The 20,561-nt window shown below is 42.2% G+C and overlaps 1 protein-coding gene across 11 annotated transcripts in view; it reads right to left on the reverse strand.

The window, feature by feature from the left end:
- The window catches only part of SMARCA2 (SWI/SNF related, matrix associated, actin dependent regulator of chromatin, subfamily a, member 2), a 179,665-nt gene that overhangs the window by 88,748 nt on the left and 70,356 nt on the right, over window positions 1-20,561 (reverse strand). For all 11 annotated transcript variants that reach the window (XM_015472482.3, XM_005209984.5, XM_059889213.1 and 8 more), the window contains 7 exon segments: window positions 20,091-20,201; window positions 17,260-17,502; window positions 15,551-15,664; window positions 7,202-7,309; window positions 6,492-6,578; window positions 2,870-2,916; window positions 425-591 (listed from right to left, as the gene is read on the reverse strand). In XM_015472482.3, the coding sequence (XP_015327968.1) occupies window positions 425-591; window positions 2,870-2,916; window positions 6,492-6,578; window positions 7,202-7,309; window positions 15,551-15,664; window positions 17,260-17,502; window positions 20,091-20,201 (877 nt within the window).

Here is a 20,561-nt window from a genome sequence, read left to right on the forward strand (position 1 = left end):
TATGTGGACTATTACACTGTTACTGAAGAAGGGAATTATAACTTTTATCCCTTTAAAATATGCCTTCACATTAAAACCTAAAGGTTTATCAAAATATTCTATATGGGGGGGGGGGGAGTGCATAGAGAATAGACAAGCCCAAAGGCAAGAAGAGTTTTTTAATTTTAGTTTAGTTTAATTGTGGTACTTATAAATGATTTTAAGTCACGTGCATTGGCTTGAATGTAGGAAAAACATCTGCTCAAAGATTTCAGCTTATTTTAGGCTGGAGGATATAAAAACTGCTATCTAGAGAACCTGGACCTCACTCTGCTAATTCTTCAAACAATTTTACCCCTGCTTTTGACTGAGGTTGGATCTGAGTTGCCAGTATCCCTGTACTCTGAATAGCATGGCTGTGAAGCCTAATTCCTTACACACTCACCATCAAGGCGCAGGTAAAGGAAGTTCCGAAAAGCAAAGTAATCCTCCATGATGGTCATGAGGGACGTCATCTGGCAGAAAAGCAGCACGCGGTGGTTAGTCGCTCTCAATTTTGGCAGAATACGATCAAGTAGCTCAAACTTTCCCGAGGCCCGATACAGCTCAGCCCTGAACCCAAAAATGCAAAACAAGAAGACAGTATTACTGCTGTCTTCTTGAAGGATCCAGTAGAGCTTTGCTTTTCATACATTCAGTGCCTTGTGCATAGTAAACATTCAGTGAATAACTACAGAATGAATGAATGGATGAGTACATAGCCACTCCAAAGCAGTGGAGAGTATTTCATGGAAAAATAGAATAAATTTGTAGAAAACCCATAAAGAGTACATTATATACTGTAGGTATGATGACAGATTCTAGAAAGAAAAGGAAACCTTCTCATGTTCTTTATAGTTTCACTCTCTGTCTCAACTCTCTTTCTTTCTCTCTGTCCCTCCTATACATACATACACGTATATTATGTCATTTCCTTAAACCTCTACTTATTAAATTCATAAAACAACTAATTTAGGGCATTGCAATTCCCTGAAATACTTACTGAGCACCTACAGTGTGCTAAGCACACTACTGAGCATGTGCATAAGCAAAATGGAATCTCTGCTTTCCAAATGGGCAATTAGCAACTTAGGATACGTACTAAAAAGACAAACAGATACCTTCTTTGCATAAGAACAGTGTGTGGCAAATGTCAGCCCTGGACTGCTGCCTGTTTTTGTAAATAAAGTTTTATTGGAACACGGCCAGGCTTGCTCATTTATATTTGCCTATGGCTGCTTTCAAGCTACAACGACAAAGTTGAGCTGGTGCAACTGAGACTTTTGGGACAGCAAAAGTGAAAATTTTGAGATCTGGCCCTTGGCAGAAAATAATTTGCCAGCTCCTGGTTTAGAGCATCAAGGGTGACCCCAATGAAGAAATAACAGTGTAGCCTAAAACCTGACATAAAGAGCAAAAGGCAGCCAGGTGAAGAAGGGAGACTCAGGAGTGGAGAGGAAGAGATTCCAGGAAATGGAAAGAGTATGTGCAAAGGCCCTGAGGAGTAAAGGAATCTGGAGAGTCTAAAAAATGGAAAAAAAAAATGGTGTGTGTGGCTTGTGCATAAGTCGAGGAGTGGAGGGGGGATACTGGGAGATGAGAGCAGAGATGAAGAGGGTGGGGGGCAGGTTTAGACAGATCCTGTAGGGCTCTATTAGTTTTAGTTTTAAGTGAAATGGAAAGCCATTGATGGGTTTTATACAGGGGGGCCACGAGAGCTGACATCTTTTTAAAAGATGTACACTGTGAAGAATGGATTGGGGAAGAGATAGACTCCTGGAGATTCACATAAAAAATAGAAATTCACATTAAAAAAATACGATGGCAGAGTGCTATCAGATAGAGAACATTAGTGAGCTAAAGTAGAGATTTTTCCCTCCCCAAGAAACCATTCTCCTGTTTTATCAACAGGGGTATATTACATTATTAAAACTTAGTTGTAGGGGGATACTGTTGGGAAAACTCACCAGTGTATATGCATTCTAGCCTATAACATTGAAATGTAACACTGGCAGTGATTTTATGACACAGAGAACAGGTAGATTTTTCAAGGGCAGGTCTTCTCAACATCCATTCCCTGCTCTGAGAACTGTCCTTCAAACACCCGCAGAGGCCATGTTTTCAGTACACAGTCTGGCCACCCTGACAGCAGCAGCAGTGTACTCAGCATCCAGAGAGAAGGACAGCCTGGTGGCAATGGTCCTGCATGGCTTCCAATTCCTGGTTCTTGGTCCACTGACACAGCCTGCCCTTGGGATCAAAGAATGACCCCTTTATCTTAATAAGAAAATCTCCCTGGTGCCGAAACAAGCAAAACAGAGGCTTTCTATTGATGCAAGGTACTTTTTCATTCTTGTCGCAGGCATGTGTCTCTTCAAGGTCCAAATGAAAAATATTTCTTATACAGACCATGCTCCAGCAAATGACTGTAAAGTTGTACATGTTTATAGCAGATGAGACATCTTCCTCTCATGCACATTAATGTTAAATACTGACTTGAGATCTCATATGTTAAATTCTCTTTGAGCTCAAGCTGCACTATTGGTTATAAGTATCAACCTTCTGAAGCTCTGACAATGTTTTTAGAACACTAGGACATTGTTAAGTCTATTAAAGGAGATCTATGTCCTCTGAATAGCCACTTGCTCAAGGCATGTAGTATTTATGCCAGTAAAGTAAAAGAGAATGCTGATATCATTCTGGTTAACAACTTCTGCACCCTCTGCTGAAGAGAGGGGGTGCTGAGGAGGCTGGCAGTACTGTATTTGTGTGACAGGAAACACTAGAGAGAAAAGTTTAGGTAGGACCAACAAACCATTTTTTGGAAGAAAAAAAAAAAATTAGGATTTACCCATTGATGACCCCATTTGAATAGCCCAGGTGTTCAGCAAAGGATTCCTTTAAAAGAGAGAGAAGAAAAAGGATTTTTAAAAACAGATCTGTAATTATTGACATAATAATTATTCTATTAGTGAGGTCATCCTATTTCTAGAATGCAATTAAACAAAATAATAAGTAAAAAAATACTCATTATGGAAAGAACCAGGAACTCAAAGCCTTTGAACTCAGACTATAGCTTTGCCAGAAATATATCCTGTAAGTTTTGGCAAGGCTCCAGACTCTCATACTGAGATGACAGGGTTAGTTCACTCATCAAACAGTGATTAAATGTTCACTGGCCCAGGGCTGTGGTAGGCAGGTACTGGGGATCCAGAAAAAAAGGAAGTAAAGGGAGTACCTACACCCCAAGGAGCTTAGAGTCTTGGTAAGAGGAAGAGCTTAATATAAGCAAACCAGGATTAATATCCACACATCAGTATACTGTGGAAATGTTCAGCAGTAAAAGTCATGATGATTACATATGTATTAAGTATCTAGATCTTAGTTTAGTGCAGTCATAACATCCCTTCCACGCTGTGCTTTTCTGCATTATAAATAAGGCCCTAAATGTACACCACCCCTCAGGTAACTGGCATCCACTTTTAAAATACAAAACTTAACTACATATTTCCCTCCTCACTGATTCTGTGGAAGAAATAAATAGCTGTTCCCCATGTGATTTTCGTATCCCTACTTGATGGAAGGGGAGGCCATCTGTGGGGAGGAGAGCACGTCACACCTTCACTTAACCACCAGCTGTCTCCCTTCTCTGCCTCCCTTCCCTCCTGGATCACCAAAGCTTTCCTCCAAGGGGACCAGATCTTTCCCGCTGGGCTCCACTCCCAAACACGCTCATCATTTACGGTGGGCCCCGGCCCCTCCGGATGCTGCCCCGCTGGCAAAATGAACGCTGATGGATCACAGCCCAAAACCCTACCCTGGCTCCAGGAATCGTGCCTTTCCTCCCTACAGGTGGCCAGTCTTGACTCGATTTTTGAGGTTCCATCTGTTTCCATCTGTATGTATCAGTGGGTGGTGATATGGTCAGGTATCAGCAGCATTTTAAAAACTCTGTTTTCAGAGCTCTGGTTTAAAGATCCCCAGGGAGGCAGTGAGCCCAGTCGGGAGACTGGGTTTCTACTATCAGGTAGTACGAACAAAGGATGTGTAAGCAAACAAAGACAAAAGCAAAACGCACACGACTCACAAGTGTGATACCCTTGCCAGTCACTGTGGGTCTTGTTTCCAGGAATATCCTCCTGAAAGTTTTTCATGCTAAAAAAATTGCAAATCTAAGTCTGTCTTTCTATGGACTGCTACTTAAAATGCAAACAAGCAGGGAAAGGAGGGTGTGTTCCTTAAGCTTAGCTTCTCTGATCCCCTTCCCCACTTCCCAGGTGTTCCAAACAGAAGCTTGAGGGTAGAAGGCATGCCCCCCAACCCTTCCTGACATGACCCAGAGTGTTTCAAAGGTGCATTTTGGTATGACAAATGAAGTAAGACTGACATTCAATTTTCATAAGTCTCAAGTCCTCAAATCCTTATCCAATCCTGAATATTCATTGTAAGGACTGATGTGAAGCTGAAGCTCCAATACTTTGGCCACCTGATACAAAGAACTGACTCATTGGGAAAGACCCTGATGCTGGGAAAAATTGAGGGCAGGAGGAGAAGGGGACGACAGAGGATGAGATAGTTCGATGGCATCACAGACTCAATGGACGAGTTTGAGCAAGCTCTGGGAGATGGGGAAGGACAGGGAAGCCTGGTGGTTTGCAGTCCATGGGATCTCAAAGAGTCAGACACGACTGAGCAACTGAACAATAACAAATCCTGTATATTTTTGCTGAATATCTAAAAATTGTTTTTAAGAAAATATAAGATGGTGGGTGACAGGTAAACCTGATATGATCCCAATCATTTTCACCATTAGACCTTTTTTCAGCTCCCCCAACCCAACGTGGGTTTCCCTGGTGGCTCAGTGGTAAAGAATCCACCTATAATGCAGGAGTCATAGGAGATGTGGGTTCAGTCCCTGGGTTGGGAAGATCCCCTGGAGGAGGGCACGGCAACCCACTCTAGTATTCTTGCCTGGAGAATCCCCATGGACAGAGGAGCCTGGTGGGCTACCGTCCATAGGGTCACAAAGAGGCAGACACGACTGAAGCAACTGAGCACACATGCATGCAACCCAACAAGCCACCCCCACTAATACATTGATACCTTATGGCCTGTTTATCACATTACTGGTTTACCAGACACTTCGTATGTTCTTTAGTTTAAACATTTATCCTTTTGCCAGCCCTATCATCTATCACCATCTGATGACAAGTCAAATACACTATAGCCTGGAGATGCTAAGTGACTTACACCGGGTTTTACAGGGGTGAAAGTGGTCTGGGGTGTGGACTCATTACCGCACCAAGGACTCTCCTGCTATGTGTCTAAGCAGGCTTGTTGGTGGAACCTTGCCCTCCTTCTTTACTACAGTTGTTGCCATTGCATTGTCATTTTACTTAAACTAAGGCCTCTTTACTCTATAAAAGGTCTGTCCCTAAAGCAACAGCAGTGTCAGGAGTTAATTCTAATTTTATCCTACAGTTGGGACAGGACTCCAGGATATGGACAGAGGTGCAATACATGCTCTTACCTAACAAGCGTGATTACCAAAAACAAGGACAAAAAAAGAAAAAGAATCTTCAACGTCAAGAACATTTCAGTTTCATTCCCAGGAATATGCTTCTGAAAGTTAAATCCCTAGAGCCTTCTATTTATTTACTTGTTAATAAACCAGTGAAAATCCGGAGCCTGCAGGGTGCTGCCCCACGCCTCCTGCTCCTCTGAAGTGGACAGTAAGCAGCAGACTGGCAGTGACTGCTGCCAGGACCGCACACATCCAAGGGAACCCTGGAAAGTGGAGGCTACAATTCTGACTCCTTTCCCTTCCTGCTCAAGTCAATGGCTCCTACTGGGGTGAAATTGTCAACTTAGGAAACTCATTCACATGTAGCAAACAGGGCAGAAAATGTCTTCTCCCCTGAAAATAGCTTCCTAGAGACCAGAGCATCAGGATAAAAAAACCTGGATTTACACCATCATGGAAGAAGCCAGAAAGGAAAAATACAAATCTAAGAAACAGTCTAAAGTCAGTGATTTTCACAGGGCGAGTATCTCAGGAACATCTTTCCCTTCAACGAATATAAACCCATTCTTTTAGTATTTTTCCACATCATCCTTCTGAGGAAGCTGGATGTATCTGTCATTATCCTCCATGTCAGAGCACCTACTATAATGAGGCAATTCACAGTACTTACCCGAACTCACATAATGAGCCCTGGTGTACAGCATTTTCTCACCACTTCAAACTCCTGCCTATAAAATTCCAGATGCCCAAGTGTCTGATGCCAATGAGAATCCATAACCAGAAACCTCATGTCTGTTAATTCTGCTTATCAAGCTACCAGACCATGTAGTTTCAACTTCCACATGTTTTACCTTTGCTTTATTTTTTTATTATAATTTTGTTTTTCAATGTAGTATTAGTAGAAACTGACCGATTAGGATCAGGGTCACAACGGAGAACGCAGGCTTACCTCAATGTGCTGAAACATATACGGGTGATTGCAGATCTTTCTCAACTGCATGATGGTGTTCATTAGTGTCTTAGCACCTCCTTTCCCCTAAGGACAAGCAGAGGAGAGTCAAAATATACGTTATTAATTGATCAGCTATTTCCCATTTCTTTTTTTCCCATTTTCCTCAAGTAGGTTTCTATAGAAAGAGCAAAGAGCCATAGGTCGTCTCTGTAACCTACACTTCCTACTGTCCAAACCTCCTGTTACTATTACACAGCCATTTCTGAATTAGATAGACCATCTTCCATGTGAGTTATCTGAGAGGAGGGAATTATATCCAGTGGATGGCTTTGAGAAATGACTGTCCATCCGGTAGGATTCTCGGAAGACAGAAACATGGCACAGATGCCCAGGGATGAAACTGGCTTTTAAAACCTTCTAAAATGCTAGCCTACCCTTAGGCAGATATATTGTGTGCAGACCGACACGAACAGAGCTAACTGTTTTGGTGATATGAACACCAAGACGGTGTTCATTTCTAACTGCTCCAATACAGGTAAAAGGCCAAGGGATTTCCTTTGGCAGCAACAATAATAGCTCCCAAAAAGGCCCTGTAATTTGCTTTGACAAATCAGCAGCCGTGGGGATATTTGCTGGGAGTGTCCAGTGGCACAGCCCTAAGAAGAACTATGACGGCACCTTGAGTTGTGTCACCTTCCACCACGTACCTTCTTATCTTTCTCTGAACCATCTGTGAGGAGGATCCCTTTGGCTTGCATGTGGCGATACAGAATCTTCTGCAGAGCTGACATGTCACACTTGATCACATACTCAACCTGGGGAAAGAAGAACAGTACATAGGCTAAGAGCAGGAGAGAGAAGGAGCCTGTCCTAAGGAGACTGTTGAGACATGGCTGCTGGTGGCTCTCCTGGAATCATGAAGGTATCTCTTTCTGCTTCTTGGATTCATGGAGGTTGGGGGGGGGGGCTGGGGGGGCATGATGGAGGAGCCCACAGTTATCACTGCTCAAGGTACCATTATAGGGGAGGGACTTGCAAAAGGTGATATGTCACTCAGGCCAGGGTCATGTTTCCTGAAATTTCTTGACTTGTTCCACATTTGAGAGAGAGAGAGGCTGGCAGACTGTTCAAGTTCATATATATTTAATACTGCTGCTAAGTCGCTTCAGTCGTGTCCGACTCTGTGCGACCCCATGGACGGCAGCCCACCAGGCTCCCCCGTCCCTGGGATTCTCCAGGCAAGAACACTGGAGTGGGTTGCCATTTCCTTCTCCAATGCATGAAAGTAAAAAGTGAAAGTGAAGTCGCTCAGTCGTGTCCGACCCTCAGCGACCCCATGGACTGCAGCCTACCAGGCTCCTCCATCCATGGGATTTTCCAGGCAAGAGTACTGGAGTGGGGTGCCATTGCCTTCTCCGATATTCAATACAGAGTGTGTGTATATATATATACACGGCTTCCCTGCTGGCTCAGACGGTAGAGTCCGACTGCCTGCAATGTGGGAGACCTGGGTTTGATCCCTGGGTTGGGAAGATCCCCTGGAGAAGGAAATGGCAACCCACTCCTGTATTCTTGCCTGGAGAATTCTGTAGACAAGCCTGGCCGGCCGCAGTCCACGGGGTTGCAAAGAGTCAGACACGACTGAGGGACTAACTTTCACTTTTACATATATATGCATTTCCTCTGCTTCCCAACTATACCCTATTTCATACAAACAGAACAGTTTGAGGAAAAACAGTACCCAGCCAATATCCTCCGATTTTTTTTTTTTTTTTTTGGAAAATATCTTTTTAAATGGTCCTGTGTGGCTGGCTTCCCTCAATTCTGATCCTGAACAGAGATTCCTAAGCACCTAGGTTGACTGTAGGTAACTACCCTCTGCTTTTGAAGGGTGAGAGGATACTACTTGTGGGAACAGTAGGCAAAGCAGAGGAGTGAGCCCACAGTTAAACGCAGCTTTATGACCATCTTTTTTAGAGGCAAGGCCTTGTGTGCTTCCACTTGAAACAACGGAAAAATCCGGTTTTAAACTGTGAAAGAGAATTCACGTGTGGGTGTTTTCGCACCCACCTGCAATACTTCTCACACACTCCTAATGCACGCAGTCTGCCTTGATTATTTCCTATTATTATTTTTCTTTATGAAAAAAAATCTCCAGAATACAAATGTGTAATTTTCATAATAAACATCAGATTAATGCCTAGAAATCTGCAGAATGTGATTAAAAGTAAATCAGCAAGCTGCCTAATGTTTAACAAACTGATTAAAAGTGATCAGGTTATTTTCAGCTCTGAGGACCAGAGTGAGGAGGTCACAGATGAAGAGAAGTTGAATATTCATCTGACTGTTGCTTTAGAAGGGGTCTGTCAGGCCAGCTGGAACCGCAATTAATAGCATTTTGCCACTTGTTTTGATGCAGCAAATCAGATTAGAGAAAGATGAGCTCTTTTGCAGAAAAGTAAAGAAAAACAAGTGACCCGCCATAAAGTTTTTAATGACCTTCTTGGCCAGAGAAGAAGAACATCTCCAAGTTTTAATAAATAAGCATGCACTTAATATGGCTTTTGTGTTTTACAGACTTGATCGTGGCATGTTTTAAAGTACTTTGACTTTCTCAAGTGCTGTTAACTCTCCATGTAACTTGATCATGGTGAAGAAAATATTAAACAACTTCAGACTTTGCAACCATAATGATAAAAATGACACCGAGGGCTAATATTATTGAGCTCTTTCTATGGACCAGGCCCTATGCAAAGGTGCTTGGTGTGCCTTCTCCCATTTTACCATATAAGAGCTGTAGGGCAGAGTTAAATTCAGTAGTGTTTGCATTTTACAGATAAGGAACCTGAGCATCAGAAATGTTAGGTGCCTGGGTTGAAATGATGCAGCTATTCAATGATCCAGTTAGGATCAAACCAGCCTGCACTTTCTTAAGCTCTACACTAAACATAACCAAGAGGACTTTCAGGCTCCCTAGTTCTGCCCTGATGTTCATCTTCACTTGGGCCTCACTGCCAACCAGCCTGTGCACACCTTCCTGAAAGTGGGAAGCACGGCTGAGGCAAGCTTTAAGTGCACTAGGAGATGGCAGATCCAAAATGAGAGGCTGGGACCCTCAACCTCCTTCTCATCAGTTAGCTGCTGCCAAGAGCTGGATGGGAGGAAGCGTGGGAACGAGGCATGCACGATGATGTCATGCAGACAGGGAGGCCAGACAACCCCACAGGGGCCAAGTCAGCAGAGAAGTGAGCTCGTCCCTAGGACCTGACGGCTCCTGTAGAAAGGGGACCTCCACTCAACCCTCCTTCCTCACACCACTAGGGGGTCACAGACGCTGGTGTGATACGCATCATCAAAATCACCATCCCGAGTTTCACAACTGTGTTTTACGTTTGCTCCTCGTAACTCCCCCAACAAGTCCAAGCTGTTTTGTCTTTGTATCTTCCTATAGTCTTAGGGCTGCCTTTCTAAACCTTAACTCTTCCTGAGGGCTCTTAGTAAGGTCTCCCCTGATCACTACACCTATCAGTCAATCTTCCTTTTTATTTCTCACAAACAAGTGTTTATTAAGCTTTTTTAATGGCAATCCCTTACCAAGAATACATGTTAATGTACCTCTTCTGAATACATGCCCATATATTTATTTATGAGTCATATGCATGAACTAATATTAATGCCTCAAAACACAAGTTAGTTTTAGGACATGGGTCAATATTAGGCACTTGTTTTACATCTACATTTCAAGGGGCCAAGGTGATGACATCTGATTTTTTAGCCAGTTATACCCTGATCCACTGGGATTTCTCACTGACTGACTCTCCTATGGCAAGGACCTTTCTTCCTTATGGGCTTCTCAGGTGGCGTTAGTGGTAAAAGAACTCGCCTGCCAATGCAAGAAACACAAGAGATGAGGGTTCGATCCCTAGGTGGGGAAGATGCCCTGGAGGAGGAAATGGCAACCCACTCCAGGGGTCTTGCCTGAACAATCCCATGGACAGAGGAGCCTGGCAGACCACAATCCATAGGGTAGCAAAGAGTCAGACACAACTGAAGTGATTTAACACGCATGTACCCTGTTCACTCTATAATGGGGCTGGTGAAAATTCACACTGGGAACAGGAGAGGTGGCAGGTCTGCACTTTTCCCATTGTCCACCTACCCGTACATTATTTCTCTTGTTTTCAACCTGTGATCCTGGGCAGAATCTTTTAAAAGTCTGTCATCCATCCTGAAGGTCAGGGGTGTTACAGTTTAGTTAAAATGAGATCATCCTAAAATTCTTTTATCTGGATATGGGAAACCCACAATGCTCACAACAGGCAGAAAGCAAAAGAACCCAACTGTGAGGGTGGATGGATGACCGATGTCCCAGGTGGGGGTGCTCCCCCTCATGCTCCCCATCCCCGGGATAACTGACACAGTCTAGGCCAGTTACCTGATGGACTCTGTGACAAAGGCATATATACCACATGGGTACCAGTGTCTGTCTGCATGTTAAATCAAAAAACCGTATTTTTTTAATTTTTAGGAGAAAAATTAATATAAATAGGAGCTCTAAAATCTTCCTTCCACACCCCAGTGGACTAGTAGTAAGCACCCCACACATACATACACATCCATATACCCATGTGTGCTCTGGAGACCCCTGTCCTAAAGCGCTTGAATGCCTGGATCCCTCAACCTGATGGGGTGGGTGACGCTGCCTTTCACTGTCATGCCATCGTTCGGCGACATTGCACGCCATGCCTCCAATTTCTGGTAAAGTTCCTGCACCTCCCACCCCCACCCAAGTGCTGTGCAGCGCACAGAGCAAGCCGTCAGAACCATGCATCAAGAAAAAGGCAGACTGACAGTGATGAGGCGAGGGAAGCCTTTGTAAGAATCACACCATCTCAAACGCTGTTGGGTCTGAGTCATCTCCAAAAACCTTGACGGCCCCTGACTAGAGCATGAATCTGAAAGTTCCTCAAAGTGGGCTGATGCTGAAGGAAATAAAATCTATATATGACTCTGTAATAAGGATGATTGTCCCACCAGGTTAGGCTTATGACGGCCACTGGGACTATTATTTTCAAAGGATATGTAAAACTGGGGTGCCAACCTCATGGACATGACAGATTACCTCCTAAGACTCATTATATTGGTAAATGATCAAAATGGTCCCTTCAAGGAGCCAAATCAGGTGGTTACAGTGGCCCAGACCCTCCTCCTATATAACCCGGGAAAAGCTTTCAACCTTTATTCATAGTTTCTCCCTAAACACAAGTCCTCATGTATAATTTCCCTTCCAAAAGGATGTATTATTAGAATAGGAAACCCAGATGACTGTGTGTGATACATTATCACTTTGTGTATTGAGATTTCCAAACAATAATATTAAATTTATTAAAGTCCCGGGTTCTGAAATCTATGGCATGAAACCATACGGAAGTTTCTTACAAAGTTATGTACACATCTACCATATGACCAAGCCACTCCTACATACTTCCTAAAGTGAAATGAAAACCTATGCTCACACAAAAGCCTATACACAAATGTTCACAGCAGACAAGCATAACTGTCAAAAACTATAAACCACCCAAATGTCCTACAATTAAATTGATAAGCAAACTCTGGTGCATCCATGCAATAGAATACTATCCACTAATAAAAATGAACCAACTACCGATACATCCAACACCTTGGATGTTTCTCAAATTCATTATGCTGAATGAAAAACCACAGGCAGAAGGTCTGATGGGACATATGGTCTGATTCTATTCCTAAAACATTCTAGAAAACAAAAAGCTATGAGGATGGAGGATGAACCATCGGTGGTAAGAGGCTGAGGGCAAAGCGAGAGCATGCCTAAAAAGTGACAGCACCAGGGAATTCTGGGTGGGTGGGGGGTACGGGGACACAGAATTGTACTGTATTTTGATTGTGATGCAGTTAATGTAACTAGGAGACCTGGGTTCAATCCCTGGAGAAGGAAATGGCAACCCACTCCAGTACTCTTGCTTGGAAAATCCCATGGATGGAGGAGCCTGGTGGGCTACAGTCCATGTGGTCGCAAAGAGTCAGACACGACTGAGTGACTTCACTCTAACGTAACTGCATTTGTCAAAACTCAGATCTATATACCAAAGAACAGTGTATTTTATTATATTTAAATTAAAAAGTAAAATGGAAATCTACTTCCATAATTGATTCTTTTTCATGGAAACATTTGAGCGTTGCTTCCATAAAAGATTTAGCCTTTTGCGGCCATCCGCCACAACGCCTTTCTAGATTCTTTATACAGCCTGAGAAAGACATACATGTTTGTGGCTACAAGCAGATGGTGGCAGAAGAAAGCTCCTTACCCCCAAGGATAACACTTAGATGGCAGATTTTCCCCAGATCAAAGTCCTAGCAAGGTAGAAAGATCAAAGAGTGGACACTGGCCAAACCACATTAACAATAGCTACATACACATGCTAAGGGATTAGTTCATCACCTTAAAAGGGTGATGGTAAAATGCCAGGACCAGAGGACACCGAGAAACTTGATGAGAACAGGAAAGCAGAACCAAAGTCAGTAATAGAAACAGCGGTGCAATAGAGAAAGTAAGGACTCTGGGAGCAGCAGCTGTCATCAGCTGAGCCTTAACACGTGCCAGGCATTGCATTATGAGTACTGCATCCATTTAATCCTCTTCTATAAAGCATGTATTATCTATTTCCTAGCTCACTGCTGGGAACACTGAGACCCACTGGTTTAAGTAACATGCCAAGAGCACACAGTTAGCAAGAGACAGAGAATGCAGTGGGGACCCAGGTCCACTCTGACAGGCAGAGCCCATGATTTCCACTCCACCAGGTTACCTCCAGAAAAGGTAGCTTATCCATAGATTAAACAGACACACCTCGGGCATAGCACAGGTTCAGTTCCAGGCCAACACACACAGGGTGCAATAAAGTGAGTCATATAAACGTTTTTGTTTCCTAGTGCACATAAGTTATGTTTACACACTACAGTCTATCAAGTGTGCAATAGCACTGTGTCTAAAAAAACATTGTACATACCCTAATCCAAAATACTTCATATTGTGGAAAATGCTATCCTCTGAGCCTTCAGTGAGTCACAACCTTTTTGCAATAGTAACATCAAAGATCATGGACCACAGATTCCCATAACAAATTTAACAATAATGAAAAAGCTTGAAATATTTCAAAAATTACCAAAATTTGTGACACAGGGACATGAAGTTAGCAAATACTGTTGAAAAAATGGTGCCAATAGATTTGCTTGAGGCAGGGTTGCCACAAACCTTCATTTTGTAAAAAAAATGCAATTTTTCAAAATGCAAACAAGGTATATATATATATGGGTATTTAATATACCTCAAATATAAAAATTTGGGTATTAAAGAGTACAAGTGTACTTCATGCAGGAAACATGCTCTTCAAAATCTAATTTTTAAAAAAAAATTTATCAATATTCAGGAAGTTTTCTTGTGAAAAGAGCCATGAAATAAATGTTTTAGTAAAGTAAGGAATTCCTTTGTGATATAACCAATCATCCCATGATCCTTATGCTGCAAAAGTCTATATTTTAATCAAATGGACTTCTTAAAAACAGGACATACTTTCAACTTGTAATATTTTTTAAATCTATCTATATTAGCCAGTCCTGGAAATCAGTAAACAAGATTTAGAAGTTTTATGGGATGAATAAATGAGTAAGTTCGGATAATTATCTTTTATTGTATTTGTTGCTTCTAAAGAAACAAAAGGAAGAATGGGGAAAATTAAAATCTTTAACATTTCATTTCTGTAAGTTCGGGATCTCAGCAGCAGTAAAGGAAGCTACATGACCATTGTACCCATTCCCCAGCTTATTCAGTAATAAGGTCCACCTTGAACAGAAAGAGGGTTATCCAAAGATGTGAAGACCATAAGAAGTCAAAGAAATATTGACAGCATTCAATCCCCAAGATGCATTCACTAGCAAAATAAAATACTTAAATATTTGGGTTTTCACTATGATAAGCGTGGTATAAGAACAGTGTTAATATTTAATTTTTCTCTGACTACTAAAGATAGGGGATTAGGGGACAAAATTCTCTCTTAGTAAAGTAATCAACTTTGTACAATATCTTGCCAGCTCCCACTTAAAAATGAATAGGATGAACCAATCCGTCCAAAAAAGAGAGTCATTACACAGAAAAACACAATGATGCAAAACACACATTTCAGAATTGGCTCCTCTAAAGAGAAAAGTTACATCAAACTAACTCATGCGGCAAACGGTGCGCAATGCCAAATAATCTATCTGTAAGAAAATGAAACGCAGAATTCCAGTGTTTAGAACTCTAGCGGTTCCAAAATATGATGAGAAACATATTAAACTAATACCCAAATCCAGTCCAAAAATGTGGCGCTAAGGGCTCAAAAAGACATCCTAAAGCCCTGAAAAATCAGTGTCCAAAAACGAATCTGAAAAATATTTGCTTAAGATGTTCATAGAATCTTAATTAGATGATGTATCTATAATAAGAACCCTATTTTTCACTTACTATCAGAACAGTGACATCCCAAGCATCCAACATTGAACACATTTCTGGGAAATGTGGCAAGCATTTACTAGGCCTTCTGATAAGGATACAAGCCCCGAACTCATAGCCTTATGTGGCTTAAAGCAGAACACTTTTATGGCGCCTGTAAGAGTGAACTCAACAAGGTTAGTAAAATTAAAAAAAAAAAAATTCTAAAGTTAAAATAGAATGTCTATTCACGTACTGTTAAGTTAATGTAAGTTAAAGCTAAAATGTAATGACAGGGATTTGGTAATTTTCAAATATCTGTCCCCAAACTTTTGGAAACCAAGATGAAATGTTCAAATTTCCATTCTCTCTCTACACTAAACCCTCCAGCTTCTCTCTAACAACTACAACAAAAAAGTCCTTTAAGATATTTTCCAGTTACCTGGAACTAAAACACAAGCCTGCTATTTCAGAAACACCATTTCAGGGGCAGGTAATTTGAATATAACGGCAGGGGGAATAAATTACAACTTTTGAATTTGTAACATACCTTTTCCGGAAGCTGAGATTCAACTTCTTTCTTCAGTCTCCTCAGTAAGAAGGGTCTCAACACCTTATGCAGACGTCTGATGATCAATATAGTTTCTTCTTCATTTAAGTCCACCTGCAAGAGAACCTTAGATGAATTTGATCCTTTTTTTTTACGGTTATTTCATGTAATAACTCTTTATATTTATTATTGGTTTCAATATATGTCTGAAATTTTATGTGCATTAAGGCCAGGTTTATACCCGTCATGTACACCTCAGAATTCTGTTCCCACCTGCCTACCAGGCTGTAACAGAACAGCCTATAAACAGATGTCTTTGTCTGAATGCTGACTTCTATGGAAAAGAGTTCAGAGCCACCAGTTTCAGACTGGGAGTGTTAACAGCTCAGAATTGGATGGGATATGATTGTGACAAAGGCTGATTGAAGACTGAGGTTGAACATGAGTGAAAGGGTAACAGTTAATGTGTTCTTACTTAAAATCGAGGGCTTCCCTGGTAGCTCAGCTAGTAAAGAATCTGCCTGCAATGCAGGAAACTTGGGTGCGGCTCCTGGATTGGGAAGATCCCCTGGAGGAGGGCATGGCAGTCCACTCCAGTATTCTTGCCTGAAGAATCCTCATGGACACAGGAGCCTGGCGGGCTACAGTCCATGGGGTCTCAAAGAGTCGGACACGACTAAGCGATTAAGCACAGCACTTAAAATTGAAGCAGTAAGTTGGGCTCTTAACTTTGTCTCAGATGCAGAAACATATGAACGGTACAGAGCTTGAACATGCAAAGAACAAGAATAAATACAGTTTATGCTGGTGGGTTGCTAAGCCCCTCTACCTGATTGCTCTGCTCTGCTGTGACTGTGTCAAGTTCAGTCCTATTTGTAAATGCTCTGCGTTCTCTTTCACCTTCCTCCACTAACCTCTAGGGGGCAGAGCTGATTGATGTTACCTTCTTCAAATGGGCAAGCCAATGAATTCCTGACAAACAGCAAGGGTACCTCTAATATACCTCAAAATTAAAGGGCAAATGGTTCCAACACAAATATCCATAAAGCATTTTAAGTGCTTTTTCATTCCTATACTTAAGAAATCACTAATCAAAAGGACAGGTTCCTGTTTCTAATAAATGAGTTTTTAAGAGAAGGCAGAGAAAGGAATAATAATAAGAAATTTGAAAACAGCTACTCCAAGGTTTGCAGAATATTTATATATGCACAAAACTGAGATTCACACTAAAATCTGAAAACGATGCATACAGAAAATAACTATACACTAGTTTGGCTTTACACACAAACTCTTAATGTGGAAATGGTTTAAGGGGAAGCCCAAGTTTATAACAAGAAAATATTTTTTTTCAAGGTTTACATGTGGTTGGTTGAGCTGTGGTTACAGACTGAACAAGTATCTCTGTATCTATCCTCCCTGTGGTCCACAGCATTTAAGCATTCCACTGGTCAGGAACACCCTCTGCTGGCCTAGCTACCACAATGGCGAAAGACAATGGGATTAGGACACCCTAGATCCTAGGATCACTTACCCATTACTGGATCCATTCTCTCAGGATGGAAAAATATCCCTGGAGTGAACGCACACCCACCCACTGACTGGCTTCCTGATATTTTACAACACCGTAAGCCACCTTGTGGTCTCAGCCTTAGGTCCTGTCATTTCATTTCTTTGTCATGCAGCGGGGAAAATAAATGTTAGGCCAGTACCCTCTCTCCAGTCATGGCAAACGGTGCATTAAACCACTGCTCGAATGTGCTGCAGCTCTTAAAAATGGTGGGGAGGAGGAAGTTGAGGAGGGCCCAGAGTTCCGGGAGCTTATTCTGCAGTGGGGTCCCGGTCAGGAGGATCCTTCTGGGGGCCACGTAGTGCGTGTTGAGGACCTGCGTCAGCTTGCAGTGGTGATTCTTCATGCGGTGGCCTTCGTCCACTATCATGTATTTCCACCGGATCTGTAATGCAAGAGGAAGGACCAACGTGGTGAGCGAGGGAAACACAAGTATCCCCGAGAGGCAAGTGGTGATGTGGAAAACCAAAGAGCTCATGCTTGGTCCAGGCTGTGGCATGATACTCCTCAGCATAAACGACTCTCAGCAGTCTATGTCCTATACCTGACAGGTCATGTCACGCACCATGCAATGATGGGATGAAATAACAAAATGCGATCCCTAAGTACCTTTTCACAAAGAAGGCAACTAGGGCTCAGAAAGAAACGATCGGGCCAGGACTAGCTCCTGTGTCTTCCCATCCGGTACCTCTTCTATCAGTGCTCTGTCATGACAGCCTGCCAGATTTAAAGGCTACATAACCACTGCTCATTGAGTACAGAATATAGTTCCCCACTTGAAGCAGAGGTTAATGACTGATTCCTCCAAGACGACGTCAGCCAGTACCTATAGCAGAAGATCTCTGGCTTCATGCCCTTTTTCTATTACCTCGGCTGACTACTACCTTCAGGGCTTGGCTCCTATTCTTTTTTTTCTAATTTGAACTTAGTTGCTAAGATTTCAAAGTTGGAATATTTCACCTAAAAATCTGGACATGCAGCGTCTTTTAAAACATTAGAAGATCTAGCAACCTGGACTCTCTTACTTCACACGGATTCCTGACCTGCCAGGTCCATACCTGCCAGGTCCAGGACCCCGGTTTCAAGACGTCTAAGATGAAAGGACAGACTCACTGGCAGAGAGGGCGGTACTAAAATAGCATTGTTCTGTTTATGCCAAAACTTCAGAATTAAACACAATATATTCCTCCAGCATGACTGTCACTTCAAAAATAAAGAATGACCATATGACACGATCTCCCTTTCTAAGTCTACACACAGTCCCCTTCCCCTCTCACATCTGATCCTTCAGCCCCCTCCAAGGTCACGTTTCTCAAAGTGAGAACAATGAGGAATAACCCACAAAGCCTATCCAATCCCCACAAAACAGTGGCAATGGCCAAGAAGAGCATCTGGCATTCAGATGTCCCTGGATCCCACTGCAAAGCTCTTAGGAAGGAAAAGCAAAGAATTCTATGAAGTCTCGCCTTCCTCAGTAGAAGCACCAGGAAAATCAGGGGAAAAGGAATAAAACATCACTCAGAAAGGGATGTCCAGGTAAAAGAAACTACCAGAGGTGTTTTGGGGTTCCCCCCCACCCTTCCCCCACCTCCACTAAGAAAATTCCTTAAGAATAATTAAAGTTGTACAATCAATTGTCCCAAACTTACCAATAAAAGAGGCCAGAAGATAAAAATGTACTGATCAATATTATAAATCCACCTTCCTGCCTAATTTAGCCTATAAAATAATAAGGAATCGAAGGTCTATAATTTTGCTATCGGATCTACTGCTAATTAGGTCTTCCACTCAAAAAAAACTACTACCTCTTTCCAGATTTTCATTTCTCTAGAAACAAAGGCAATACATCTCGTTACCAGGCGTCTCCGATGAATTTTGAAATGCATATGCAGAACACACGATACAAATTTTCTTAAAAGGATCTCAAATGTACACACACATTCCCACAGTTATACTGAAAACATGTCATTTTTGACACTGCCAAATCCATCTCAGAGTGTGAAGACGACGAACTCACAGCGTTGTTGCTGGTGCCGTCTCGATTATTAAACCTCCCCTGGGAGCACGTTTCCTTCATGTATTTCCTAGGACGCCATGAAGGGAACTCTCTGTTCCCAGGGCAAAGGTTTAATGCAGAGATTGAACAGATCCCAGAAATAGTGATTCTGTTCAGTTCTGGCCATAACTTAGTGTCAGATTATAATGCTTTCAAAACACCAGAGCGTAAAAGAAATTACTAAAGGAAAAAAAATGAAGTTCTCCTACTTGCTCCATGATAGAAACTACTCCCATCGTTCTACATGAATATATTTGGAGGCAAGATGACATAAATGGAAAAAAAGATTCTATTTTTTGGCTAACGGACAGTTTAAGACCTATAAATTAGCAGATATGTAGGTCGCAGGTAGAAAACAACTCTTTCCCGACTCCAAATATATAGTCATGGAAACAACCCAGAGTCATCCAAACAAGAATAGCCCATTATTTCACTGGAAATCAACATAAAACAGGGAGAGCACAAAAGCTACAGCTTGGATAAACGTTCATATGGAGAAGACCATATGGAGAGATGCCTGCTCATCTCTGGAGAGACAAAGACACAAGAGGCATGAAGTTCCGCTGCTGACAATATCCCAGGGCAACAAAAACAATTATTTCTTCCACAAGCACGATGTTCAGAGCTGTTGGAGAGAAAAAGAGTTGCAGAAGGAACCCAGGTAAATTCTTTTAAGAGATGTAAACTCATTAACTACAACAGGATAGGTAAGAGTCCCAGGATCACTGACATGCAACAGAAAACAGCATACATAAAATTAAAAACCCATGACCAAAATATATCTGACTCTGAAAGAGAGAGGGAGAGGGCAGTCATCTAATGAGCAAATTATAGTAGTGAGTATAATTTGGGGAATATTTTAACATTCCAGTTGCGATGGTCCATAATTCGAGACAAAAGAATTTTTTTAAACATACCTTTGCAAGAATGTGCTTGTCTTTTATGATGTACTCATAAGTAGTCAGGAGGACGTTGAATTTGCCACTCCGTAGCTGGGGGACAAGAGAGCGACGCATGGCAGGGGTGCCCTGAATGGGAAGAAAATACAGATCTATATTACCCCAGGGAAGGAGATGTGCATTGTCTCTCACCACTCGTGGCTTAATGGAGCCCAGACACATGACCAAGGACTGCACGTACACGCAATTATCATATATAGATCCATTATCCAGGAGGAATGTACTTGGGAAAATTGCCCACGTCTGGGTACTTTTCAGACTCTTGTGGAGAGGCTTTCCCACTGCAGACCAAGGGAGGGCAGGGAGAGAAAAGGAAATTATGGTGACCCCAAGGTAGCAGAGAACCCGCTGCTCTGCTGAAAGGCTCCATTTCTACAGGGGCGTCCAGCCGGCGCTCGGCTGTCTGGGTAATTGCCTAACTTTGCAGGA

The sequence above is a fragment of the Bos taurus genome, chromosome 8 (genome assembly GCF_002263795.3).
Source record: "Bos taurus isolate L1 Dominette 01449 registration number 42190680 breed Hereford chromosome 8, ARS-UCD2.0, whole genome shotgun sequence".
Classification (NCBI taxonomy): Eukaryota; Metazoa; Chordata; class Mammalia; order Artiodactyla; family Bovidae; genus Bos; species Bos taurus.